Source organism: Zea mays, chromosome 2 (genome assembly GCF_902167145.1).
Source record: "Zea mays cultivar B73 chromosome 2, Zm-B73-REFERENCE-NAM-5.0, whole genome shotgun sequence".
NCBI lineage: Eukaryota > Viridiplantae > Streptophyta > Magnoliopsida > Poales > Poaceae > Zea > Zea mays.
Window position 1 is genome coordinate 9551457 of NC_050097.1, and position 27857 is coordinate 9579313.

Genomic DNA, 27857 nt, shown 5'->3' on the forward strand with positions numbered 1-27857 from the left:
GCCCATGCAGCAGAGTGAAATGGAACAGACATGACCACGATGAATGGCTGAATGGATCTTAGGACCGGCCCGGCCGCTACAAATAAATGATTGACTGTTTGGCGCACAAACCCACGGCGGCATGGGAGAAAGACAGACTAGACTGTCTCGAGCGCAGCAGAGTCGTCGAGGCGAATTGCAATTGCAACAGCCAACAGGTTGGGCGGCACGCTTTTGTCAGCAGGTACTCTAGTGCCCAGATTACTGGTGGTAGTAAGCACGCACGCACGCTGTAGTGTAGTATGAGCCAAGTTTGGGCGCATTCCGACGTAGTACGTAGTATACGGCAAGGGCGACCGTTGGGGGGCTCTCGGTTTGAGGAATTCCGTCTCCCCGCTCCGCCCGAGCAGTAGTTATCGCGTTGTAATTGCCTCCCTGGAAAGAGAATCTTTTTTTTTTTTTTTTTGTTTGTACTAGGGGGGCACCGCACTACAATACGAGCGACAGTGTTTCTTTGGCCCGCATGCACCCACCAATCATGGGTTTCCGTTCGGACTCGGTATGGCTGATTGCAACGAGACACCGGAAACCTGGATTCCGGCCGGGTGCAGTGCAGACGACGCATGCGTGGCATGGGTTTCCGATGAGCTTTGGCAAGCGGAGGGGAAGGGGGCGCGGGCTCCATATATGTCCAGTCCATGGCGTGTTTGTCGCGGTTCATGTGGACTCGCCATGCGCATCGCCCTTCCAGTGTCTCTACTCTCCCACCGTCTCTCTCAGCTCTGTTCTGAGAGTTCTGACTCCTCCCCATGTGATGTGAGCACTAGCAGCAGCATGGCAAAAGTGACGTGCAGCGGTAAACCCTGAAAAAGGCTGGGCGCATCTCGAGGAGGAAGAAGAGGCTGCTGCCTGCCTGGGAAGGCTGGTGAAAGGTGCAAAGCTACAGCGCCCGGAGGATGGCGAGCCTTTTTTCAGAGGTAGTAGTATGGTGGCGATCGGCAAAGGTAGATTTGCTCTTCTTTTTTTTTATCTCTGACGTAAGGTGAATCGATGGCGACGAGGTTTTATAGGTGTGGTAGGGGGTAGTACACACCTACGTACGTAGTACTGTGCGTTGCAGTTGATTGGATGGGTTGGCCAGGACCGTGCACGCCGCTACAGTTTCCTCGCTTGCAGTGACAGTGCGGGAGGCGTTCAGTGTCCAACCGTCCACTATGGTCTTCTAGCCCTTGCCCCTTGGAGATTCCACCTCGGCAGCTTGTCGTGACATCTGCGTGTTCGTGAATCGTGATGATACAAAAAGTTTTGACAGGACACTCATCCTCGTGACGCTGCAGGTTGGTGGTTCTCGGGAGATAATAATCTGACAGCACGGTAACAGTAATCCAGCAGCCAACTCTCGGCATTCTCCGGTCTGTACTCTATCTGTCTCTTCAAAGGGTTGGGCCTTCAAAGCCCATTGAAGCTCAGCCCATGGTACCGTTATCTGCTTAGCCCATTTCAAATGCCCTTGCAAGTATTGAAGTATCCTAGTATATCTTTTTCATCCCCAAATGTCCACACTTGAATGTCTTTTCTTATACAGAACAACAAGTCCTGGAGCATCCGCTTCCAAGTTCCAACTGCCTAGCACTTGAAGATGAGGTATTGGTTGCCAGGACAGTATGGATGGTAATAGATCACGATCTAAATGTCTCTTCACAATTTATTTAAGTCCATAATCAATTATGGTTCAAAATAAATACAAATAGAGTCTAATTCTAATCTGATCTTTAAATTTTGTTGTGTAAAACTTAGAGCCCATTACCACCCATAGAGCGAGGAGGATTAACAAGTCTGTTAAAAAGAACACATGAGAAATTCTGTTAGCAATAGGTATTGCACTACCGCTTAGGTGTCCGACATTACGGTGTCACGGTGCTGTCAAGCTCAGAGCGACACTGTCGTATATAAACGGACTTTTTCAAGGGTAAATTAAAAATATTTGTCAATGAAAGGTAGATCGAGTAAATTACTAGCTTTCTAGGCCATGATGATGAGATATTGTCTATATATCCGTACTTGCTTAGGGATTTGACTATATCCTTGGTTTAGTCAATTGGAATACTAATGATTTATTATCTGACATGCTTAGGGATTTTTTTTTTTGACTGAGCACTCCGTTTTCGTATAGGGATTTGCTTATCTTCTTCACTGTTGAGAGAACCGACAATTACTTTAAATGTGTGTTCCAGAGTTCGAGGAAAAAAATGTGTGTTCCAGACTATCATGTTACTGAGGGCCTATTAGTTTCCAGAAGTTTGTGAAAAGCTGCTAACAGAAGCAGCATGGGATGGCCACCAAAGACGAAATATCTTATTGAATACGAATACGAAGGAGATTTCTCTTCCATAGATCTTCTTTAATTCTCTGTCCACTAAACCAGGCTCGAGTCAATTTTAAGTGTTTCTATCTATGCTTGTCCTGTCCATGCCCATCCTAGTATCAGAGATTAATAACTAGCGTCATTTATATACTTGTACCTAGGACGGTGACCTTGTTGGATAGTGACATTTTTTTAGCTGCTAATTTATGTACTAGTAGCAATGGTACTAGCATGATTTACCTATATAATCGAGGTTAGGAAGCGTGGCTGGTTTGCTGTGATAGTGCTACCACCTTGAACAATTTCAGTTGCATAGGTATGATCATACATGGATACATTTTTTATAAATTGATCCACAATTTCAGTTGCATGATGATCATACATAGTTATATATCACCATTTGATTATCATAGTAGCGTTATCACAAGCAATATATATATAATTAGTGTCAGATAGTTTTTAATCTGTTTTTATAATAAACTTATCTAGAGATAAATATATTGCTATTTTTATATAAATTTGGCTAGATTTAAGAAAAATTTAATCGGTACGAGTACGTAGTGATAACTATTTACTTTTGAGAGAAAGGGAATGCTACTTTTCTGATTGATCCTTGTGAACTGATTCAATGCTTGGAGGCCCACTTAGCGAGCTGGTTTGATCTCTCTGCTGGTGAAGTGGCGATACAAATGATGTTCTCTTTGACTCTGGTCACTGTCATGGGCTGCTCCTGCTTTGTAGTAAAGGCATGTTGTTTGTTTATCTCTACAGAGAACAAATATGTTCTCCTTTTGCTTGCTGACATCTATCCTTGCTTCCGTTACTTGCTGGACAGGCACGCAAACTTTCAGGCAGAACGAGCGTTGGTCTCAGCTTAAAAGAGCTTTTGGCCTGGGAATTCACCTGCTCCTCGCTCGTGGATCCGAGGGGCCTCTACATCCAAAGTTACACACAGTGGTCTGATGTATCCCGTATTTAATTTTGATACAGAGAAAATCGAAATTAGTTTTGAAAATTGAAAATCTATACGCCAAATTTCCCCAAGAAACATCGAAAACCGTTTTAAATTTTTGAAAAAAAATAAAACTGATCGAGAAATTCGAAATCAACCGGTTTTTGGACGCTTTCTCGTTACCATTAATCACCGAAAAACGAAACAAAACAAGATTGTCAACCCTGATCCTCATTGAGAAAAGATAAAAGAGGGATGTGTCGGATTTGATGAGAGAGAGGAGGGGTAGTGCCGCAGCGACGAGGGAGTGTCAGGAAGAAAAGAGGCGAAGAACAGGGAGAAAAAGAGGTGCACTGGATATGGAGTGAGGAGGGGTGACAGAGATATTATGTTTTGTTGCCCCCAAAGCGACGAGGAAGTGTTGGGAACCAAATTGAGGACCGGACGGTCCGCGGTCTGGACCGTCCGCGCGTGCAGAACAGATTAGGGTTCCGAGTTTTTTATTGTGTTTGTTGGCGAAATTCATGGGATTAACTCGGGAGATCAGTTTGTAACGGGTCCAGTCCACCTCCTCTATAAATATAGAGGATTACGGCCGATTATAATCAATTAATCGAACATTCAATCAATACAATTTATATTTATTCTTAAGAGTAGTTCTAGTCTAGTTCTAGATTAATCTTTCAATCCCCAAATTCTTCGCTTCTCTTCGACTCTACGTCGATTAGAGGAGTCTAGGTCGGCCTGCCGAGCCTAGACACCACCTAGGATCTCTACTCCCCGACGGGGTCCCTCTCGCGAGTGAGATCCAGACGCCGGCGGCGATCTTCCGTCGCCTCTGTGCACACGCGGACCGTCCGGCCCTAGGGTGCGGACCGTCCGGCCGTCAGGTAGAGAACTCTAGCCCTGCGCCAGACCGCGGACCGTCCGGTCATGCGCAGAGAGCACCGCCGCTAGTTCGTGTTGAGTGTTTGGCACTCGAAAAAGTGTCAACACTATGTCCAGCAATTTACATGTATGATCAGATAAAATATTGTTTTGTATGGTAAATAACACTGTTTGTAAAGTAAAGTTTAAATATAGATATAAGAATGGATAAACTGCCGTTGGATAGCCTAATGGAACGGTACTCGTGCTAGTCCGACGTGTTTGAGGCTTAACCCAAACATAGCACGAGCTCCATCATCTTCTTGAGGGTCGTGCATCAGGGCCTACATCTGTTGAACACCTATACCACGAACATAAAAGTATTTCATGTGTTTGGTTGTCCAAGTGAGCTTGACCAAGCTCTAAACATGCGTTGACCAGATATCGGTATGCGTTTGGTTATCTGAACGGAATAGACGAAGCTTGCATCTGCGGGTGCAATCCAAGCCATAAAATTAACTGCACGGACGATCCCACGGAGGAATTTACAGAGACGTCTATGCTGACGAAGTGACGACTTCTGTTCATCAGCTTTGGTCAGAGCTATTATAACTCAAATGTTTTTTTCCCTTAACGTGATTCTGACTTTCTTAGCCTGTGGTCTTCGTTTTTCTTCTGGCATCAGCTGCATGAATCTTGTTGCTCCTGAAAGCTCACGTTTTTTTAAGAATTCAGGGGCACACGGTCAACTGGTGATGGGTTAATTTGTGCAGGAGTCAGTCTGGAGATCGAGCTCTGCATAGGGCGTTTAGAAATTGGAATGGTCGTTGTCGCACTGAATAACGTTACAATTTACCGGTTCTTCCGAAGAATCCATCTTTTCCACATGAAATATCTTCCTTGACAACAACACGCCTAGACTTTTTGTGCTCCTGATACAAGAGCAATGAGCAGACACCAACGACCGACCGAAAAAGAAAATTAGTCTAGTTCCTATGCAGAATGGAGTCTATCCTTCTGTCTGGTTGCTGCATTGTGGTAGACTAGCCGGAGTCAGGCTCTTTATATATAGGCTAGGTCAGTACATAGCCTTTTGTTTGGTTGTTCGCATTATTGCATTCAGGACTACAACTCGTGTTTGCTTGCTTGCTTCAGAACGTGTACTAAAGAAGAGCGCATAAATAAATCTTTAAATATTATACAACATGTTTGGTCTAGTTTATTCGTAAAATATTATAAACATAAATATAATAATCGGTTCGGTGATTAAATAGTTTAATTAAAATATATAATAAAAAATAAATTAAAATGCAATCTTGAAGTACGTGCCACGCACTTGCGTGTGTACCCCCTCCGGTCTATATGTATATATTTGGACTACCCGGTCCGATCCAAACCCGAAAAAACTCGATATATTTAAATTTCGAACTGACCCGACCCACAATTATTATGCCCTGTGTTGTGCTGCCCATGGGCTTAGCCCTAGTCCCATGCCCCGACACGTAATTGTTTAAACGGATCGGCCTTATTTCGAGCGTCCCGAAATTATAAAAGACCTAAATTCAATTTCTAGTCCTAAATTCACATCAGAGCCCGGAATTCACACCAAAGCCCAAAATTCAAACCAGGTTTAATAAATAATAATAAAGGATAAGACAAAAAATGACCAAAAGAAAACTTAATGTTTCTATTAAGTTACCAAAGATGTACAATGTATGACTCATTAAAAAAACCTTTTTGTTAGAAAGAAAAAAAGAGTATAACTAGTTTTAGATAGACTTCATAAGTTCAGTTTATTGTCTAATATTTATAACAAAAGGAAAATTACATTACGTCCACTAATTCAAAGCTACAAAAGAAACATATAACTAGCATCAACTCCAACTTCTCATAATGAAGTTAAACTTATTTTAACTTTCATGAAATATGTCTTGAGGGGTGTATTTACTTGGTCTTATACTCTTATTGGTGTTAATATGTTCCTATAAAGTTAGTTTAAGTTAGATAAAATTGATGTAGGGTAAAACTAAAATGACTTATATTTAAAATGGAAATGTATGCATCGTCATTTGTTTTCTTTTAGCAAGTGGCCTTAATCACTAGTCATAAAAAATATTAGCATTGGTATTGACTAGTAAGCTTGGCAATCATGATAATTTACTAATATCTAACTAATACCCCCTCCGTTCTAAAATATAATTTGTTTTAGACTAAATATACATTCATTAATCCAACTAGAAATATAGTTTGTATGTATGTCTATATTGATTATCATTCATTCGCATGTGAACATGAAAAAAGAGAGCCAGAAAGAACTATATTTTGGAGAGAGTATTTTATATGTGCCTAAGTGTTAGGTTGTTGAGCATGTACAACCTAATTAAATAAGGAGTCTTTTAAGTGATTTCTACGGGGTTAAATGGAAAAAAACAAGCGACTGATTTTTTTTTTTGCGAAGAGTCCGTCTCTACACGACTATATGTATTGTGTTTTGATTGAATTTATGATTGTAGGGTTCAGGATTGTATCATATATTCTCTTACTGTATCTTATACTTTGAAACCGATCGAAGAGCTCTAGATTGTACATGTGCTTACTCCACCTACTAATTTATTTTCAAAATATTTGAAACCTTCCATTCCCTCTTATATCAACAAGAAGATAATTGACAAAGTTCAAAACATTTCACATCTTCCTGCCAATTCCCGTAAAAAAAGAGACAAGAACAAGATACAAATAACTTAAGTTTTCAAGTAATTATGTACTAAAAACGTGCAGAGGTGGAATACAAGTATGAAAAAAAGTCTTGCAAAATATTTTTTAATCTCCCCCCTCGCAGTTCGGCCTTCCGGGTCACACATGATGTGTTAAAAGTTAAAACGCAGGTTCATCGAAGCACCGGATACGGGACTTCACGCAGCAAGCGGGGTCACTCGTCCGCAGCACGCTCACTTTTGTTGAAGCGATTCTCTCGAGAGTCGAGAGGGACATCTTCGTCTACATCCGACGCGAGTAGTGACTATTCTGACGAGTAGTGACTATTCTATTTTCGTAGACCAGCCCACTTGACTGCCCATGTGCTAAGAGCAGACGTCAGGGATAGAGAAATTGTTTAGTAGAGATTCCTCAGATTGGTTTCTCTTTACGAGGCGTTTGGATCCCTTCATTTTAAAGGAATTGGAATTCATTCAATAAAGTAACTTATTTAGTTTGAAATTTAGCATTCCACCACTTTCCAAAGTTCAGATATAAGCCTATCTTAAATTCATAGGGTGGAGGATAGGAAATGATTTTATGCATGAGTAGAATTTGTTTCTACTTTGTAACTTACATGACACTCTTCGTTCCACTCCTCTATAGTAAAAATATAGCACATAAATATCTAGAACATCTTGCTAATAATAGTATACAAATATATTTTGTATAAAAGCGAATTAGCATAATTGATATATGCCTAAATTATTATTATTAGAATAGAATTCAATTCCAGTGATCCAAACGGGGTGTTAGAAAAAAACGACACGATCGAAAATTCTCGTTTCTACAAAAGAGATAAGAGGAACCTACCAAACGATCTTGCTATTCAAGATGTGAACCAATGGTGTTTATTGGATTCATACAAGAATCAGAAACCAGGAAATCATGTTCACCTGAGAACTGAACCAGTGTCTTCAGGGAAAAGGTTTTTTTTATTATATATATACTACCTCCTAGCACCTTTCACAGAGTTAGGACTTGTTTATTTTGCTCTCAATTCATGTGGATCGAATGAGATTGAGTGAGTTTCAATACCGAACAAGTCAGAGCCTTTCATATTTTTTCCAATCTCATCCAACTCACATGAGATAGAAATCTCTACTACTTATTAAGGCACCCATCCAACTCACATGAGATAGAAATCTCTACTACTTATTAAGGCACTAAGGGTGCACAGTCCATTCTCATGTTCGGTCACCATTCACTGTTTCCTTTCTCATTCTCCCCTCCTCACACTCACGACTAGCTAAAATTAAATTAAAAAAACATGTCTCAAGGGGATTCGAACACGCGACCCCTCAATTAAATGTGCTCATAGCTATCACTACACCACATGTGTGTTTATCTCTATATCTATATAGTAAAAACATATACTATGTCCCTCCCAAAGCCCACCTGCTACCCTTGCACAATGTGTAGTAGTAAATAAGTATCAACGAGATTATTAAATTATATTTCTGGATTGTGGGAGTAGTATTTAAAGAAGAGCCTTGCTTGCGATTTTTTTTTGTTTGAATAATGTTTTCAACTTAAATTCCTTTTTTGCATGTGCGACATTTATTCTCCGTAATATTTTTTCATAGATCTGACTTATAAGTCATTTTCATAAACCAATGCCAAAGATGAATCCATGTTTCTTACTTGGAAACACCGAACAAACACCACTAGCACGAGGCACTCGCGTTGGCGTCGCTCATCGACGACGAGAAGAAACTTGGCGACTGCCAGTTCGACCTCTAGAAACAGTCCTACGTGGCCCACGCGCCGCTGTGTACGGCAAGCTCCGTCGCATCCACCGCTTGGACGCGGTCCAGAGCGGTTGCACCACGCTGTCCATCGTCAAACATGAGGACCTCATGGTCGTCACCAATGCCGGTGACTCTCGGGTTGTTCTGGACACCGCAGCTATAGATGACCATTTGATACTAACACGATGGGCCAGCCCAGGCACGACACGAAAAAGCAGGCCAGGGCACGACCCGACCCGACTAGTATAGTGTCAGTGCCAGTGCCTGGCACGGCACGACTATAGCGTCGTGCCTGGGCCACCATCTCGACCCGTAGTGCTGGCACGGGCACGACACGGTTACATTTTAATTTTAAAAATAATAGATTACATATATTTAGCATACGAGTTCAATATATAACACAATAAAACTGCAGTTGTACTGGCTAAATGGGTGTGTTTAAGTCTCTCATACACTAGGTTGTTTGTTCAAACCCCTGCAGCTATGCATTTTTGTTGAATTATACAATATACTCAGATGGGCCAACGTGCCACCGGGCCAGCCCGGCACGACTAGCAGGCTGACGGATCGTGCCTGGGCCGCTACTGCGGCACGTGGGCCCATTAGGCACGACACAGTTAGTGAAGCGGGCCTAACGGGCCGTGCTGAACATGGGTCGTGCCGGGTCGGGTCGTGCTGGCCCGTTTGGCCATCTATAACCGCAACCGACGACCACAGCATCACGCCGTCCAGCTCATCATCCACCTGAAGCCCAACCTGCCACGTAAGTCGCTACTGACCGGCCATGAATTCTTGTGCGCTGGGATGACGGTCATTTTTGCTGTTGTGTGAGTGTCCTTGAACAAGATGTATGTAGAGGAGTAGCACATTCGGTGGTGCAACGACCAGATGTATTACCTTGCTAATGAGCCCGGGTGCACTTCATTTTGTAGCCCAGCCAAGAGTCATCGGTACTCACTATGTCGCGCGCGTTCGACGACTACTATATCAAGGATTGTGGCGTCATCTCGGCGCTGGAGGTGAGCAGAGGAGGACCGACAACAATGACCACTCGCCATCGTCGGGGTAGCTTTTGTGCCGGTCTGCCTTTAATTCTCTTCGCAAACACACACTTGCATTTTTTTGTTTAAGCAAGCATGTATGGTGGTGCGTGCCTGATGACTAACGATGTATGACAGAACTTCTACCGGCAGGTGTGGCACGTACTCTCCAATGATGAGACCATGAAAATAATGACATATATCGAAGTCTGCATGATACTGATGGTTGTAATGTAGTAGTGAAACAACTAAATTAAAATAACAAAATTTATGTATGGCTAAGATCACAAATGGATTATGAAATATTTTCTTATAACAATATTATAATGATATTATATGTTTCCGTTGCAACGCATGTGTACTTATCTAGTAACTGAACAAGGCTTTAACAAACTAAACCAGCCCTTTCTATTACATTCATCCACAAGACCACCGGTGGCTAATTGTTTCAGCAGTGCCAGCTTGCGAGAAAACTCGTGTTTCTAGGACTGTAGAGACAAAAGATCACCTGTTTTTTCCTTAGCCGTATCATGGGCGTGGCTGTCCATCTTTCGGAAACCGTTACTCTCGACTGTCCTATCCACAATCACCTACGCTAACTATTTCCGTAAAAAGAGAACCAAAAGTCACTCCTACCATTCTGAAAAATATATATGTGTATGTAGGATGCAAACATACTACTTTGCAGCGCCTCACATTCACCAACTGAAGGTCTATATAAATAGAAAAAAATCAAGAGATTAAGTTGTAAATTTTAATTTGTTTTTGTAGACCTCGAGGTAATGAATATAAGGGACAGCAAAAGAGTGCATTTGCACGGGGATGCACAGAATTTTTTCGCATTCAGTGCTCAACTATAGGAGTGAGTAGTATCTGCTACTACGGTCAAAGTTGAAGTAGTAATCGTGCCGTGCACACGACCCTGTTTCGGGGTGCGCGGTAGCTCTTTTCTCTGACTTTGTTGCATTTTTTTTTTTGTTCATGGTGCCAGACTGCCAGTGCCAGTAGTGTCCCCGATTGGCCTGCTCGTCAGCAATGACGCCGCCCGGCCCAGCTCGAACCTCGTAGCAGCCATCTGCCACCGAATGTGGCGCGTGGTCGTGGATGCGATGCGAGAGCGAAACCACTCGATTTTTAAAATCGCAACGGCGAAGAAGTGGAGCATAGACAACTAGACTAGACTAGATAAACAATAATACAGCCATCACAGAGGGCAGCGCCACTCCTGTTTCTTTTATTAAAGAAGAGGAGAAAGGAAGGGCTGCTATACTCATCAACAATAATACAACTAGACTATAAACAATACGGGATAAACAAAACAAAAAGGTTGGCGTGGGCTTTATACGAAGAAACTACGCAGTGGTCCAGTTTTATTATCCTCGTTCCCGCTACAGAACATGAGAGATTTTGATATTTGCCATCAGCAAGAAACAGGTTTGTAAAATTGCCATCAGGCCTACATTTCATAGACCCAGCTGGACCCACAATTCATAGACACAGTGGTAATTATAACAGGAAGACAATATTGTGAGTGGCAAAAATCCAATTATCTCACAGAACATAGAGTTGTAATGTAAAACAGTCTCGTAGAACATGCCACACAAATGTCTTGTACTCTTGTACTCGTTCTGTTAAAAAAACTTGCTTATATTTAATTTGGCGGTCTTATACTTTAAATATAAATTTGAAATCCTTCGAGTTCATAAAAAATCCTAAGTATTTGGTCTACAAACCTACACATACAACTCTATATTAGTTAGTTGCACGAACATTACTACAATATATATATATATATATATATATATATATATATATATATATATATATATATATATATATATATATATATATATAGTTAGATATTAATTTAATAGGACTGATATCCAACGTAATCCAAACTCATAGATTAGGTCAGTGCGAATGACGAGATATGCGGTTTAGAGTCAGACAAGTTGAAATTTTTCTCTTGGTTTTTTTTTCTTCACACTCGCAAAATCAATGACGTGAGTGAGTAAATACTAGACTATAAATGGTCTAATGGACTGTGCCTAGCGGGCTGATTTGAAGCACGCCTCATTTAATAGTACCATGCTTAGTCCCGACAAGATGAAAATACAAGTGTTTGTAGTTGTCAATGTTTGATTAAATCTTTTCACACACACATATATATGGAAGATTTTATCTTGTAAATCAATATAATCCTATTTTATCGTGGTTTAATTTCTGCACTTATAAGCTAGGGTAGGCCTAAATATCCAATGTTGACTAGGAAGATTATTGTTTTGTTTTGCCTAGTCCTTCTCTATTATATTATAAATTTTAAGTCGTTCCAACTTTTTAAAGAGTCAAATCATCTTAAGTTTTGATTAAATTTGTAGAGAGAACACAAAGATTTTGGGCATTAAATAGGTATATATATTATAAAAATGTAATTAACGAAAAATGTAACTATACTATTTGATATCGTAAATACTATTACTTCACTATATAATTTTTATTAAACTTTAGAAAATATGACCTAAAAAGAGGACTTGCTAAAATTTATGTGTTTGAATTTCATTTTTTTCCTAGACGACAAATACTACATGCATGCATATTAAAATCGTAGATTTAATTTATTGCAATTTAGTACACATATATTTTTGTGTACAAGAATAAAACCTCGACAAAATTGTAAAACCGATAAAACTTATTTCGTGATGTCACAAAGATAATCAACAATATATAATTATATCTATAGTTGGATAAGAACGGAATTTTACTTTACTATAAAGATAAATTATAAGTCACAAAAGTAATGATTTACTAGATAGTTGTACAAGAAAGTTGTTGAAATTATTGAAAATTTCGGCATTCGAAATATAAGAGAAGTATAAAAATGAATGTTTTAATTTGAGAGAGGGAATAACTGCTTTACCGTAAGGGTTTGTTTAGAAATATACATTTTCTACATTATTTTGTCTCTACGAATTACAGTAGTAACAGTACGAACAACTGACTTAAAGCCGCAACGAACATGCTACTGTTTTTTTAAAACATAATTTATCAAATACCGTGATACAATTATGACATATTTTTCATTGGTCTAATCTAATATTTGTTTGAAGACACGATATTTTAATTTCAGCGGAACAGTGAAGGAGAAAGGATGAGGCCGTAGCCACTTGACAGGAAAAACTTTGATTTAAATAAAAAAATTTAGACTAAGGTCTGTTTGCCCCCTACTAAATTTTCAGTTTTTGTCACATCGAATATTCAAATGCTATTTAGAAATATTAACTATAGTTTAACTATAAAATTAATTACATAAATAAAGACTAAATGACAAGTGGATCTATTAAGTCTAATTAGTCTATAGTTTTTTTGATACTATGGTAAATATTTACTAATCATAGATTAATTATGTTTAAAAATTCTTTAGTCATTTACTTCTCATCTATGTAATTAGTTTTATAATTAGACCATATTTAATACTCATACCCGTCATTCAAACATTCGATATGATATGCGCTAAGCTTTAGTAACGGTAACAAACACCCCTAAAATATAATATTGATGAAACCATAGTTTAAAATACATAGTTTTCACATGTGACTAGTCCTATTTAAATGTCGGGTTGGGTCGTGGGTCATATAGCACGACGTGTACCCGATTCGTGTCTAGTGTCGGGTCGGGTTGGGTTGGCTCGTGTCACCCCGTTTGACGTATCGGGTCGGATTTTTTTGAGTCGAGTCCAGTTTTTTGGCTTTGGATCGAGTTTTAGGTAAAAAAAATCATGGCTTGTACTTAGCCCGTGAATTATTGTAGTTAAAAAATTGTGGTCTATACTTGTCCTTTGTATTGGTCGAGTCGGGTCGGATTTTTTCGAGTGAATCGGATGACCCATGATCAGGTCTAAATGTGACCAAACACGGCTATACGCCTATACCTGATGGCCGCGGGGAAGCATTGGAGGGTAGCATTAGCACGACCAGTTCCATACTTCCATTCATGTGAGCAAACACGGCTATTCGCCATTTCGCCTATACCAGATGGCCGCGGGGAAGCATGGGAGATTGGGAGGGTAGCAGTAGCACGACCAGTTCCATTCCGGTTAGACTTTCTACCTACCACTAGAAGCCAGAATCCATCAGTAAATTTCCAAAGGTCTGCCGACAAATATCATAATCAGCGAAACGATCCGTGGCCCAATTCCAAACACAAAAAGGCAGAGTGGCTGCACTCTGCAGGCAGGAGATAGCATCATCAGTGACGAAACCAGCCATGCAAGTACTGTGTATGTGTAGTACGTACTATTTTATTTCTCGCCCCCGCTGATAACAAAAAAGGCCGATGATAAAAAAGAGCTCGTAGTCGTAGAAGAATCCAAATCCAGTTACCCCCTCCCCACCCACCCCAAAAGCCCAAACTCCGGTGCCATCAGTGTATTCTCTAATCACCTCCTCTCCTCCCTCCGCTCCTTCGTCCTCCCCGCGAAGGGAGGGGTGTGTCCTGTGCCCGCCACCGCGTGGGATGCTCACGCTTCGTCTCCGCCACCGCCTCTCCGGTTGATCCGCCGCTGAGGTGAGCTCTCCGCCCCTCCCGTGGATCCTCCCGATTGCGAGCGCGTGTTCCTCACGTCCTCTGATTTCGATGCCTCGTCGCGTAGCGTAGCCCCTGTCGGTTTGGACTTTGGGTGGCTGTCGTTTGGCGCCTCGCGCGCGCAAGAGATAAACCTAAGTTTTATTACCGGGATAGTTGCGAGCGAGTTTCCCTTCCCAGATATTTTTGTGGTAGCCTCCGCGGAGGATCTGCGGATGACCATTCACGGGTGCGGATTCTCGATTCTGTCGAGATGATAAAGCCCCGTTGTTTATATCCTCTTTTGCCTTTTTTGTGCGGTCGTGCCTGGCGTGTCTTAGTGGACTAGTGGAGTGGGCATGTGGCGCCGCTTCCGCCGCCGCCGCTGCAGCACTACTCGTTCGTCAGAATAGTATAGGGTGCAGTTGCGTGGAGATCCACCCGCTCGTGGATTGGCTTCTCCTGCGGGTTGCAACTGGCAAGTTATTCCGGCCTTGGTTGGATGTGTTATCTCGGTCCATTTTGTTAGATTTGGATTCGTATGCTTCGTGCTGTTGCTGTGGTCCACTATCCATCCCCATCCTTGCTTGATGAGGTGATGGATCCTCACTTCTTCAGTATGCCGGTCGTTTTTTGTTGAGCCGCACTTGCACCCACTTATTAAGCTGGGTCCAGTTTATTTTGTTCGTGGGCGTCAACTGAATCTCCATGCTGGCGTCCCTCGGAAAGTCTGTTTCTATGTATATCTTCATTTGGTGAAATTATCTGCATCAGAGTACTTAGAAACAGAAGTGTTTGCTCTAGTTGTTTTTTGGGCTAGTAGATAAGTTTCCTGTTAGGTTGGTGTTGAGTGACATTGCTCATTATCTGGATTTTCTCTTGTTTCGTTGGTTTAATTCTTGAATTCAGGAGAACATCAGAACTGATTGAAGAACAGGGTTGGTAAGTGGAGGGAGCGAGATGGGGTTCGACCCACTGGAGTGGTACTGCCAGCCGGTCAAGGATGGTGTGTGGTCGCATGTGGTTGAGAATGCGTTCGGCGCCTACACTCCATGTGGCACTGACACCCTTGTAGTCTGCATCTCATACCTCGCACTCTTTGGAGTTTGCTTCTATCGTATATGGAGGACGACGAGGGACTACACAGTGCAGCGGTACAAGTTACGTTCACCATACTACAACTACCTGCTTGGACTGCTCGTGGTGTACTGCATAGCAGAGCCGCTTTATCGGATCATCACTGGTACCTCCATCATGAACTTGGATGGGCAGCCTGGCCTTGCTCCATTTGAGGTGAGAATGATCTACATGGCTTTGTTATCAAGTTCTGCGGAATCCATATGCTGATATGCTATTGCCCCCGTACAAGTATGTTTTCAGTGCAAATATTATGATGGCAGGGAGCTAATTTTCTCCTTGATTTTGCCAGTAGAACTAGAGTTAACTTATATACAGAAAATGCTGATAGAGTATATATCCATAACTCAAGTGACCAATTCTTTAGTTGATATGAAATTATGTAAAATTTGATCTGACCTTTACTTCTTACATATTCTTGTACCTTTTGCCCTTTTGGGCCATTTAAAAACTTGTATTTCTACAGATTGTCTCATTGATCATTGAGTCTGTTGCTTGGTGCTGTATGCTTGTAATGATTCTGCTTGAAACAAGAATTTACATCAATGAGTTCAGATGGTACATCCGATTTGTGGTTATTTACATGATGGTTGGCGAAGCTGCTATGTTCAATCTTGTGCTCTCTGTGAGGCAGTACTACAGTTCAAGGTACACTACATCTGTAGCATCTACTTTCCTGATGGGGCCTTTTTTGGTGCGACCCAACTTTTTTGTCATTTTAGCACTTCAATATTGGCTTACTTTGATATCTTTTTTCCTATGCAGTTCAATCTTTTACCTATACTGCAGTGAGATTGTATGCCAGGTTTGCATCTTCATTTCTATAATGTGTCCTATGGCAACAACTAATATGCAATCAGGTCTTATATGCAAGCGTGAAAGCGATGTTCCTGGTTCGTTAGATTATGATCCAACCATTGTATCACATTTAACACTTAAACCCTTCCACCATCAACTCGTGTAGATTTATAGAAAACCCCCTATCAAACCACGATCATGTCTACAGTTAGATCATGATCTAACGGACCAAGACGCTTGTTTGCACGCTTGCACATAAGGTCTGATTGCATATTAGTTGTTGACTGTGTCCTATACCATATTTTTATTAGTACTCAGTACTCTCATACTTAACCTTTCTTTTCTACAGTTCTTGTTTGGAATTCTCATGGTGGTTTATCTGCCTAGCTTGGATCCATATCCGGGTTATACCCCGATCAGGAATGAAGTGTTGGTTGATAATACTGATTATGAACCTCTTCCCGGCGGTGAGCAGATTTGCCCTGAGAGACATGCCAACATATTTGCCAGTAAGTGAATAGAATTTGTATACGGACAGAATTAAATTTCTACCACTGTTCAAATAATGACAGGTTTTGCTATCTTGTGACTTTGCTAGGAATATTCTTTTCATGGATGACTCCTTTAATGCAACAAGGATTTAGAAGGCCCATTACAGATAAGGATATCTGGAAATTGGATAGCTGGGATGAGACTGAAACTTTGTATAGCCAGTATGTTTTCTCATTTTCCTTGTTGAAATGCTAAATACTTGAGCTTGCAAACCTTAACGTGGCAATCCTATCTCAGGTTCCAGAAACGCTGGAATGATGAGCTTCAAAAACCAAACCCTTGGCTGTTACGAGCTCTTCATAGTAGTCTTTGGGGAAGGTTTGCACATTCGACACTCGATACCTATATATCTGATTTCAACGTATCTGCCTATAGTGATTAGTTATTTTCATTTTCAGGTTCTGGCTGGGTGGATTTTTCAAGGTACGTTTTCTTTAGATGATGTGCCTTATAGTTTCGGTTTCAATATTTTCCATTACAAACACTTTGTGATGTTCTCAGCAGCTCATCTTTCTCTCCCTAACTTTGTAGATTGGCAATGATGCTTCTCAATTTGTTGGTCCACTTGTATTGAACCTGTTGTTAGAGGTACACTTCTCATTCCATGACCCCTACCCATCATTAACAGTGCTACTGAAGTGCATTGATTCTAGAACAGACTGTGCGATTATGCATTTCTTAGCGCACCTTTATTATGCTCTTTGCACCAATAAACTTTGTTTCCCCCCCTTTTCCAGTCTATGCAAAAAGGTGATCCATCTTGGAGCGGGTACATCTATGCTTTCTCAATCTTTGCAGGAGTGGTATGGGTCATTTTGTTTCCTGCATGCTGTGCACCACATTTGTTTCTTGTTTCGGTGCAGTTGAAACAGCAATTATAGTACTTACGTCTCTTCTCATTTTCAGTCACTTGGGGTTCTTGCTGAGGCACAGTACTTTCAGAACGTCATGCGTGTGGGTTTCAGGTTGAGGTCCACATTGGTATGTGTTTCTTTTATATGAAGAACTTTTATTGTCCTTCTGTAAGAGGTTGTACAGTAAACATGCATCCTTGAAAATTGAAATCTCGCGTTCCACATTCTTGAGACCATTCTTGCTTTTACTTAGATTGGATTGGGGATCAAAACTCCAGATTTGTCATAACATGTGGATTCCCTACAAAGCCTTTTAGTCCAGGTAGATATTGGTAGGGAACTTAATGACATAATGAGATTGTTTTTGCAAATTCCCCCTTAACATCATAGAATATACCTGGTTTTGTTGGTAGTGATATTAGTTCAATGCGAATTTGTCTTTATCATCTAGAATGCAGACCCGCTATATGATTTCTATGTTAAATGTTTTGAATTTTTCTTTTAGGTATGGTCATCAAAGTTTACATTGAAATTTGACCTTTTGTTCTTGTGCAGATTGCAGCTGTTTTCCGCAAATCTTTGCGACTAACTAATGATAGTCGTAGAAAGTTTGCTTCTGGGAGGATTACCAATTTGATTTCAACTGATGCGGAGTCCCTTCAGGTATACTTTTGTGTTAGACTGGGTCAATGTTACAAAAGATGGAAGGACTGAAGGAAGGAGAAAGTGCCATGTGTGGATGCCATGCATGCTAGCCATTTATGGCTTTTGGTTTTGCACCCTTCTAATTTAGATTTGTACCTTTGCAGCAAGTGTGCCAGCAGCTTCACAGCCTATGGTCTGCTCCTTTCCGCATTGTTATTTCCATGGTCCTTCTATATGCACAGCTTGGTCCTGCAGCATTAGTCGGTGCACTCATGCTGGTTCTTTTGTTTCCAATTCAGGTACATAAATACATTTCTCTTTGTCAACATGCATCCTGCAATTTCTTACATTGCATTGCATGTCTAAATGTGTCTACACTGTCTTTTTAGTGACAATTCCAAATGTTACTACTGAATTGGCTTCTACATTTGCTAGAGAAAAGATGTTCACTATGTACAAATCCTTGTTAGGACTTCGGGGTTGATATAGGAGCCTTATTGTAATCATGCAGTTGTGAAATTTTGATTCATATGTTGATAATGTAGTCCCTTTTGTTTGCACTTATTCGTGCTGTCAGCAATCAGCATGTATGTTTCCTTATGCAATCTTTGTGACTTTGTTTGAGTTGTTCAGACCCTATTTAGAAATATCAATTATAATTTATCTGTTAATATGTTGGGATTTCTAGGATGAACCACAGTTTATGGTCTCTGTATGCCAAAAATAAATAGCCAGAAGTTTAGTTGTTAATTACTCTCTCTGTTCCAAATTCTTAGGTGTTTTGGCTTTTCCAGGTACATTGCTTTTACTATGTATCTAGACATAATGTACATCTAAATGCATAGCAAAAGCTATGCATCTAAAAAGGCTAAAACATCTTATAATCTGGAAGAGAGTAGTTATTTCACATTACATATAGATTAAGTGGTCCTGGAAGGCTCGATCTAAAATTCTAAAAGCTTTATGACGGACCTGTTCATTTATCTGCCTATATTTTTCCAATCAAGGTTGATAACACAGATTGTGGGGTCGTTGTAGCATCTTCAGGACAATCTATTTGTAAATTTTAACACAGATTTGTCAAATAAGTTGTGGTTTGTGAAGTTTCTTTAAGTTGTGGTTTACTGGTTTGTGATTTCTTTAAGTTGTGGTTTAATTTTAACACAGATTTCGGTTCTTTGCCTGGTTAATCTGTTTGTGTTTAATTATTCAGACTGTAATCATCAGCAAAATGCAAAAACTTACTAAAGAGGGGTTGCAAAGGACCGACAAGCGAATCAGTCTCATGAATGAAGTATTAGCTGCTATGGATACAGTCAAGTATGTTATATTCACTTTTTTGTTATCACGATTAGTAACAATTAGTTTTGGTTATAACTGTTCCAACTTCCAAAAACTTCATTGTTAGGTGCTATGCTTGGGAGCAAAGTTTCCAGTCAAAAGTGCAGGACATCCGTGATGATGAACTTTCTTGGTTCCGCAGGGCTCAGTTGCTTGCTGCGGTATATTCCTTTTTTGCAATAATTTCAAGACTTTTTTGTACATAAGATGACTTGTGCGAAGTTCTGTCGTGCACCATGTATGTGTCTTCAAATTAAACTCAACTTTGCACTATTTATCGATTTTCTTGTTTGTTGCAGCTGAATAGCTTTATCCTGAACAGTATACCGGTCGTTGTCACTGTTGTTTCATTTGGTGTATATTCTCTACTGGGAGGTGATTTGACACCAGCAAAGGCGTTTACTTCTCTTTCATTATTTGCAGTCTTAAGGTTTCCACTTTTCATGCTCCCGAATCTGATAACTCAGGTATGTACGACACTGTCTTGTTTTCCTTTTATTAAAGTATCTATAAAGCTACTTGGAAATTACACAGCATTTCCATTTCTATATAAAGTAGCTTCTTATGTCCTTTGATAATTGTTTTCTCTTTGTTCCGCTTTCATTTGGTTTACAAAAGTGAAGCGCTAAATATTTTTGGCTTAGAAAATTTATCTGGCTAATTGTTTTCTGGGATTTTGATTCTAACCATTGATGGCTTGATTTTTGGTGTTGTTTTTCCTTCAACAGTTATGTTTGGTACTCACAGTATCTTAACAGTGTTGCTTTTCTTTTGAATTTAACAGGTGGTTAATTGTAAGGTGTCATTGAAGCGTCTGGAAGATCTCCTGTTGGCTGAAGAGAGATTACTTCTGCCAAATCCACCTATTGATCCTGATCTTCCAGCCATTTCTATCAAGAATGGGTATTTTTCATGGGAATCAGAGGTAAATTCATGTTTTATATATTTTTATTTATTTGCCACTATCATTTATTTTCTTCAATCTTGTAATTGCTGCTCTTAGGATTATGGTAGTTGATTTCTTGTCCGCTGATTCTCTAGCTGTCGGATATTGAAAAACATGTCATTATCACAACTCTCTTCATGGTAGTCTGAAATGGACAGTGAATCAAAGTATCTATAGGCTATCATGCTCCATGGGCAGGTGTAAGATAGAAACTTATTACCAAATAGCCCACTGGTTTTGTAAGATAGCTAAAAACAGATGGTATCTGTTGATGTCTTCCTAGTTTTTTTTGACCCGGTTGATGTCTTCCTAGTTGATCATAAGACTCAAGGTGCTACTCTTTTTGCCCCTTGTAGTCTTATATCAAAGTCCTTTTTGCCAATATGAGTGTACATCTATTACTGTGAAGTTCATCGGATTTTAAAAACCAAAATTTTGAATGTTGGCAGGCTCAGAGACCAACTTTATCAAATGTCAATCTGGATGTACCTGTTGGAAGTTTAGTTGCAATAGTAGGAAGCACTGGTGAGGGTAAAACTTCTCTCATATCTGCAATGCTTGGAGAAATACCACCAGTATCTGGATCAGGTACCTCAGTGGTCATTCGTGGATCGGTGGCTTACGTTCCTCAAGTTTCCTGGATCTTCAATGCTACTGTGAGATTCTCTGCTGCTTTGTTGTGTTAAATCAAACCCTATATAACTTCTGCAGAGATCTAACTGTGACCCCACAGGTACGTGACAATATTTTGTTTGGGTCTCCCTTTCAACCCCCACGATACGAGAAAGCAATTGATGCCACTTCATTGCGGCATGACCTTGACCTACTCCCAGTAAGTTTTAAATACAAGTATTCCAACTTCACTGTTCAGGTGGAAATTTTGGAAAGCTATGGCACCCATTTGATGAAGAAAGAGCTTCCTGGAGAACATGTTCCTTCATTTGGAATGTTTTAATCCAGTGATGCCTTTGTATTTTTTAATACTGGCGCACTGTTTTAACTTGCTACTGTACATTAACAAATAATGCATTTGGTTATGCTTTCTATCAGGGAGGCGATCTGACAGAGATTGGTGAAAGAGGAGTTAATATTAGTGGAGGGCAGAAGCAAAGAGTTTCAATGGCAAGAGCTGTGTATTCTGATTCAGATGTGTACATATTTGATGATCCACTCAGTGCATTAGATGCCCATGTTGGCCGGCAGGTGAATTCACCATCTTGCTTGTGGTTTCTATTTTTATGATCTATACTCACATACTGAAAAGGATGAACCATCGTTCAGATCCATGTTATTAGGTTACCTTTACCTAGGAGACATGGTTGCTAGTCTGGACAGGGTAACAGGATAAAAATTTACTCTTGCCACCTGGAACCTAGCAACTTAGTTATGTTCATTGACACATGGGTTTGTGCAAACTGAAAAGTATAAAGTGATATCAACGAACACCGATGTATTGCAGCCTGACAATACACGATAGATTCACCATTCGCATTAATTACTTGATTCATAGTTCATACAACTCATCTCAAATGGTGTTCTGTGGATATTTTATGTACCACAACATGTAATACCTAATAATCATATTGTCTAAATGTATTGCACTGTCTGACATTAATGATTGCAATTTATGTTTCTGCTGCAATAAAATATTTGGCTTTCTGCATTTCTTTTCCTATTTTTTATTTATTCCTAATGTACTCCTGAGGTTGACTTCTAGAATAAAGATCGTGTTACGCCTGTAACTGTTTTGTCCGGTGTGTGTCGAGTGTGTTGGGAGATTCTTCTTTACCCTCTCCTTTGTATTACACTATTATTTCTTCTGCCTTAAATGAAACGAAATGCAACTCTCCTTCGTTGTTTGTTACAAATTAATTACTCTTCCCAACTGTTATCACTGACATTAGTACATGTGCAGGTATTTGATAAATGTATCAAAGGCGAACTGCAGCATAAAACCCGGGTTCTTGTTACCAATCAGCTGCATTTTCTGCCATATGTCGATAAAATACTGCTAATTCATGATGGTGTAATTAAAGAGGAGGGTACTTTTGATGAACTTAGCAACAGTGGGGAGCTCTTCAAGAAGCTCATGGAAAATGCTGGAAAAATGGAGGAACAGGTGGAAGAGGATGAAAGTAAACCAAAGGATGTTGCAAAACAAACTGTGAACGGTGATGTTACAATAGCTGATGAAGGTTCACAGAAGAGCCAGGATAGTTCTAGTAAAACAAAACCAGGAAAATCTGTCCTTATTAAGCAAGAGGAAAGGGAAACTGGGGTTGTCAGTGCGAGGGTCCTTTCACGGTAAGAGAAAATTTTGGGATTGTCCTTAGTGTTTTGAGCTGCATATAATATAGTGTGATTTCTGAGTATTGTGGTCTGATCTTCGCAGTTACAAAAATGCACTGGGAGGGATATGGGTGGTGTCCATACTCTTCTTTTGCTATGCACTGACTGAAGTTCTTCGCATTTCAAGTAGCACATGGTTGAGCATTTGGACTGATGAGGGTTCTCTGAAAATTCATGGCTCTGGTTATTATAATTTGATCTATGGAATTCTTTCCTTTGGGCAGGTATTTCTACCCATTGCTTACATATTCAGTATTTCACACCCTCTTGTGTGTCTATGATTAATGGGATTTGAGCTAATAAATTGAAACTATTGGGTTAGGTTCTAGTCACACTCTCAAATTCATACTGGTTGATTATATCAAGTCTTCGGGCAGCCAAAAGGCTTCATGATGCCATGCTCCGATCAATATTGAGAGCTCCCATGGTATTTTTTCATACAAACCCACTTGGACGGATCATCAACAGATTTTCGAAGGATATGGGTGACATTGACCGAAATGTCGCTGTATTTGTCAATATGTTTATGGCACAAATATCTCAGTTGCTCTCAACTTTCGTTCTCATCGGCTTTGTCAGCACCATGTCTCTTTGGGCTATCATGCCACTCCTGATTTTGTTTTATGCAGCTTACCTCTATTACCAGGTATGACAACCAAAAACTACATCGCTGAAATCAAAGTTGCATTATGGAACGCATCAAAATAAGCACCACCATGACATCCACATGGGAATGACTAAAAACCCAAGTTACATCCACACCAGAATCCAGAAATAAGCTGTCAGTCCCCACAAAACCAAATAATTTCATCCCAACTACTAGTATTATATGAAATAATTTGCATAGATTAATATTGATCAAACCAGTCAGGCATCTATGGAAGGAAATTTTTTCATAAGCTTACTTCCCTCAGTCTTATAGATGAAACTATCATTACTTTTTGCCTTGTTGACACTTTGTATTTCCGTCTTCTCAGGCAACATCTCGCGAGGTGAAGCGTCTGGATTCCATTACCAGGTCTCCTGTGTATGCTCAGTTTTCAGAGGCTTTGAATGGTCTGTCCACAATCCGTGCCTATAAAGCCTATGATAGAATGGCAAATATCAATGGGAGATCAATGGACAACAACATTAGGTTCACACTTGTGAACATGGGTGCAAATAGGTGGCTAGCTATTCGTCTGGAGACATTGGGTGGCATCATGATATGGTTTACAGCAACATTTGCTGTTATGCAAAATCAACGAGCAGAGAATCAGAAGGCCTTTGCTTCTACAATGGGTCTTCTTCTTACTTACACTCTCAATATTACCAATTTACTCACAGCTGTTCTTCGTCTTGCTAGTCTTGCTGAAAATAGTTTAAATGCTGTTGAACGGGTCGGAACATACATTGAGTTACCTTCGGAAGCTCCTCCTGTCATTGAGGATCATAGGCCACCCCCTGGTTGGCCATCATCAGGTGTCATCAAGTTTGAAGACGTTGTGCTTCGATATCGACCAGAACTTCCTCCTGTTCTTCATGGCATATCTTTTGTTATTAATGGAAGTGAGAAGGTAGGAATAGTTGGCAGAACAGGTGCTGGCAAATCTAGCATGCTTAATGCTTTGTTCCGTATCGTGGAGCTTGAACGAGGGAGAATATTAATTGATGATTGTGACACTTCTAAGTTTGGAATTTGGGACTTGCGCAAAGTTCTAGGAATAATACCACAGGCACCAGTTCTATTCTCAGGTATGCTAGTGAAAAATACATGTTAGCTGCTGGAGCTTCTTTTTTTGGCAACTTGGGTTTAGTGAAATATTTATTAATGCCCTTTCAGGTTCTGTTCGGTTTAATCTGGATCCCTTTAATGAGCACAATGATGCGGACCTCTGGGAGGCTCTGGAAAGGGCTCATCTAAAAGATGTTATAAGGAGGAATTCTTTAGGATTGGATGCTGAGGTATGCAATTTTCATGATTTTATTCATGGAAGTTTACGACTATTGATTCTCGGCTGTCATTTTATTTTACAAATGACACACACACAAGTATTCCACTTTTTTCTTAAGAAACAAGGTAGTCTTCATTGAGACTCTTAAGTCAAACACGTGTTAGCATTTGGTATACTTTAATCATCACTATTTACCAGTGGTGTCGAAGGACTCAGTTTTGTAATGTTAGGAGGAATCACTAAACAATATATTTATGTTTTAGTCCTATAGAAAATAATCCTAAATTAAATCATTAGATTTGTATTAGATATTTTTTTCAGGATCCTTTTTGGGGTTTAGAAAAAAAGACCTAACCTAGGAGGAACTAAGAGACATTTTATTTAGAAGAAAATAGCCTCCAGATTCACCTCGACGAGGACTTAAATCTTGGTGATCTGGGTGTACATCCACATCCTTGGCCAACTGAGCTAGCTTAGCTTTTCTTTTTTGCTCTTTTGGGGTTTAGAAAGTTTTTACTAACTTGTTTCACTTTATTGACACAGGTTTCTGAAGCTGGTGAAAATTTCAGTGTTGGACAACGACAGCTGTTGAGCTTAGCTCGTGCGCTGCTGAGAAGAGCAAAGATACTTGTCCTTGATGAGGCAACAGCAGCAGTTGACGTGCGGACTGATGCTCTTATTCAGAAAACAATCCGAGAAGAATTCAAGAGTTGCACAATGCTCATAATTGCCCACCGTTTGAACACGGTCATTGACTGTGACAGGTTGCTTATTCTAAGTTCTGGGCAGGTATGTTCTATCCTTTTATGTCTTGTTTTGTTGTGCTTGATTCTTATAATAGCTGTATGTTAGCATTTTCATGTCATGTGCTGATTATTGTAGTGTTACTTTTTCTTACAGATAACAATTCTTTAGACTGTATTAATGTTTTTATTGTATGTCTGAACAAATACTAAATTTGACCATGATGAACTAGTTCTTAGGTTTTCAACTTTTCATAAGACTAGAATGAAGACTAAAGCTATGTATCACTCACAGTTTTCTTTGTAATGTCACATTCATGTTGTACAGGTCTTAATGTTTGTTGTGTAAGATTAATCGTGATATTTTCACTAGTGAGATAACTTTGGAGTATTTCAGGTTCTGGAATTCGACTCTCCTGAGAATCTTCTAAGCAACGAGGGGAGTGCTTTCTCCAAGATGGTGCAAAGTACAGGACCTAGCAACGCAGAATACCTCAAGGTAATTTGCATCAAGTTATCTTGCCATGCAGTCACAGTGGCAAGGACTATTGCATGTCTGATCGCAATCCTGTCATGCCCATTTGTGCTAATCTGCACCGTACATCATAGCTTCAGAAGTTTGCTAATTTATCTTTCTTTGTGAATGAAAAATGGTCAACAGAGTCTTGTATTTGCAAGTGGAGAAGAGAGGTCCCGGAGGGAAGAAATCAAGCTGCAAGATATCCAAAGGAGATGGGTTGCATCTAACCGATGGGCTGAAGCTGCCCAGTTTGCGCTTGCTAGAAGCCTCACATCATCACATAGTGACCTCCTTGCATTAGAAGCTGCCGAGGGAAATAATATTCTGAGGAGAACAAAGGATGCTGTAATCACTCTGCAAAGCGTACTGGAAGGGAAGCACAATACTGAAATCGATGAATCTCTAACTCAGTATCAGGTCCCAGCTGATCGATGGTGGTCTTCACTTTACAAAGTGATCGAAGGTATGCTTGCTTCTAAGTCACTTTTTTTTTCCTGACAGGGTTTGGCAGTTCTCTTTCAATCATATGCTTTGGCCTGTGTAATGTGTGCAAGAATGATAATGCCACACTGACCTAAGTAATACTTCCTCAAGTCACACACAAATAAGTGACGTTTGGAAAGGAGCAGTCTCTTCAGTAAAAACCAATTAGAAATTAACAAACACATGTCTACCGTGCACCTATATCTCATTCCGCAACTCTATGAAATTTCTCTTCTATATGCCATGCTAGTCTACTTTGTTTCTCAGCTGTATGTCATCGGAACTATCAATCATATCTAGGGAAAAAACAGTTGCTCTGTTTATCAACAGGTAGCTTTGTTGTGAATTTTTCTTGACTCAATTTGTATCTATCTTTTTCAGGCCTCGCCACAATGAGCAGATTGGGCCGCAACCGTCTGCAGCAACCTTCTTATAATTTTGAGAACAACAATTCTATTGACTGGGACCAAATGTAGATGTAGAATTCTGGATCACAACAGCATTGTGGAGTAGGCTGGAGGTGTAGTTATTTCTGGCGGATTTGATTCCTGCGGTGTGTAAACGCTGCAGCAACACGTAACTTGCGAATAAGGAACGAGTTTTGCCACAGCAGGACGATCCTTGTACCGTCGTCCGCAAGGGTTGTAATTTCTCAGGGACCGTTACGACACGATTGTATGTCAGGTTTTGACAGTTTGAGCCAATGCAATTCTTCTAATGAAAAAGACAAGTGCATGTGAATGGTTAGCATCTGCCTATCGCCTATCGGGTATCATGTGGAGTCGTCTGGTATACCGTCCTACACGGCTACACCTGAGAACGAAGCGACCTTACCCCCAACTATCACCTTGTAGCGATCCGAAGTTGTTCATCTTCGAGTTTCAGTTCTCTAACTCCATCGTAGCTAAGCGTTTCAGCAATGGGTCAAGAGAGAGATTTAACTATTTGTCACCGTTAGGAAGGCCACATATTTGTTTGCTTGTTTTACGTGGCAACTGTACGATTTTTTATCGGAAACGCTAACTGGTCTATTTTATTGATGTACCATGTTAAATTAGCATGTCACGGTGGATCCTAGTCTTTTTTCCGGAGAGACACCTGGAAAGTCATTTTTACCTTCGCATTTTCATATTTAGTGCGTTATGTGCAATTTGTTTAGAATTCTATCATTTAGATTGCGATATTAATATTTAATGCAATACTAGTAGTGTGGATTTTTGGGCACTTATTTGAAGTTAAATGAGCTGTGGCACTATGACACGTAGCATTAAGATACGAAAAATAAAT

The 27857-nt window shown here is 40.2% G+C and overlaps 1 protein-coding gene and 1 long non-coding RNA gene across 4 annotated transcripts; both read left to right on the forward strand.

Moving 5' to 3' along the window:
- The first annotated feature begins 540 nt into the window (after positions 1-540).
- LOC103645926 (uncharacterized) lies at positions 541-3368 on the forward strand. Its single transcript, XR_002267069.2, has 3 exons — positions 541-983; positions 1317-1455; positions 1565-3368. It is a non-coding gene; the product is annotated as an uncharacterized lncRNA (long non-coding RNA).
- Positions 3369-13665: 10297 nt separating this feature from the next.
- On the forward strand, positions 13666-27322 carry LOC103645927 (ABC transporter C family member 2). 3 transcript variants are annotated; one of them, XM_008670650.2, is made up of 29 exons: positions 13666-14271; positions 15178-15561; positions 15872-16053; positions 16171-16210; positions 16553-16712; positions 16802-16916; positions 16993-17073; positions 17154-17178; positions 17287-17343; positions 17493-17558; positions 17662-17736; positions 18165-18272; positions 18419-18553; positions 19468-19574; positions 19663-19756; positions 19895-20062; positions 20380-20520; positions 20991-21197; positions 21275-21373; positions 21592-21744; positions 22457-22845; positions 22934-23114; positions 23213-23536; positions 23868-24624; positions 24713-24834; positions 25368-25613; positions 25965-26066; positions 26229-26550; positions 26952-27322. In XM_008670650.2, the coding sequence occupies exons 2-29, from the start codon at positions 15229-15231 to the stop codon at positions 27044-27046; spliced, it is 4884 nt and encodes a 1627-aa protein (XP_008668872.1). In that variant the 5' UTR covers positions 13666-14271; positions 15178-15228; the 3' UTR covers positions 27047-27322. The 3 variants fall into 3 exon arrangements, with proteins under 3 accessions (XP_008668872.1, XP_008668874.1, XP_008668873.1); XM_008670652.4 differs by lacking the exon at positions 13666-14271 and adding an exon at positions 14409-14863; XM_008670651.4 differs by lacking the exon at positions 13666-14271 and adding an exon at positions 14412-14746.
- The last annotated feature ends 535 nt before the right edge of the window (positions 27323-27857 follow it).

Excerpts from the sequence above, each read along its gene's own strand:
- LOC103645927 (XM_008670650.2), top strand. The coding sequence starts at position 15,229 with ATGGGGTTCGACCCACTGGAGTGGTACTGCCAGCCGGTCAAGGATGGT. Across the intron at positions 16,917-16,992 it reads ACTGAAACTTTGTATAGCCA|GTTCCAGAAACGCTGGAATG; the intron begins GTATGTTTTCTC and ends ATCCTATCTCAG. Across the intron at positions 17,737-18,164 it reads TCAGGTTGAGGTCCACATTG|ATTGCAGCTGTTTTCCGCAA; the intron begins GTATGTGTTTCT and ends GTTCTTGTGCAG.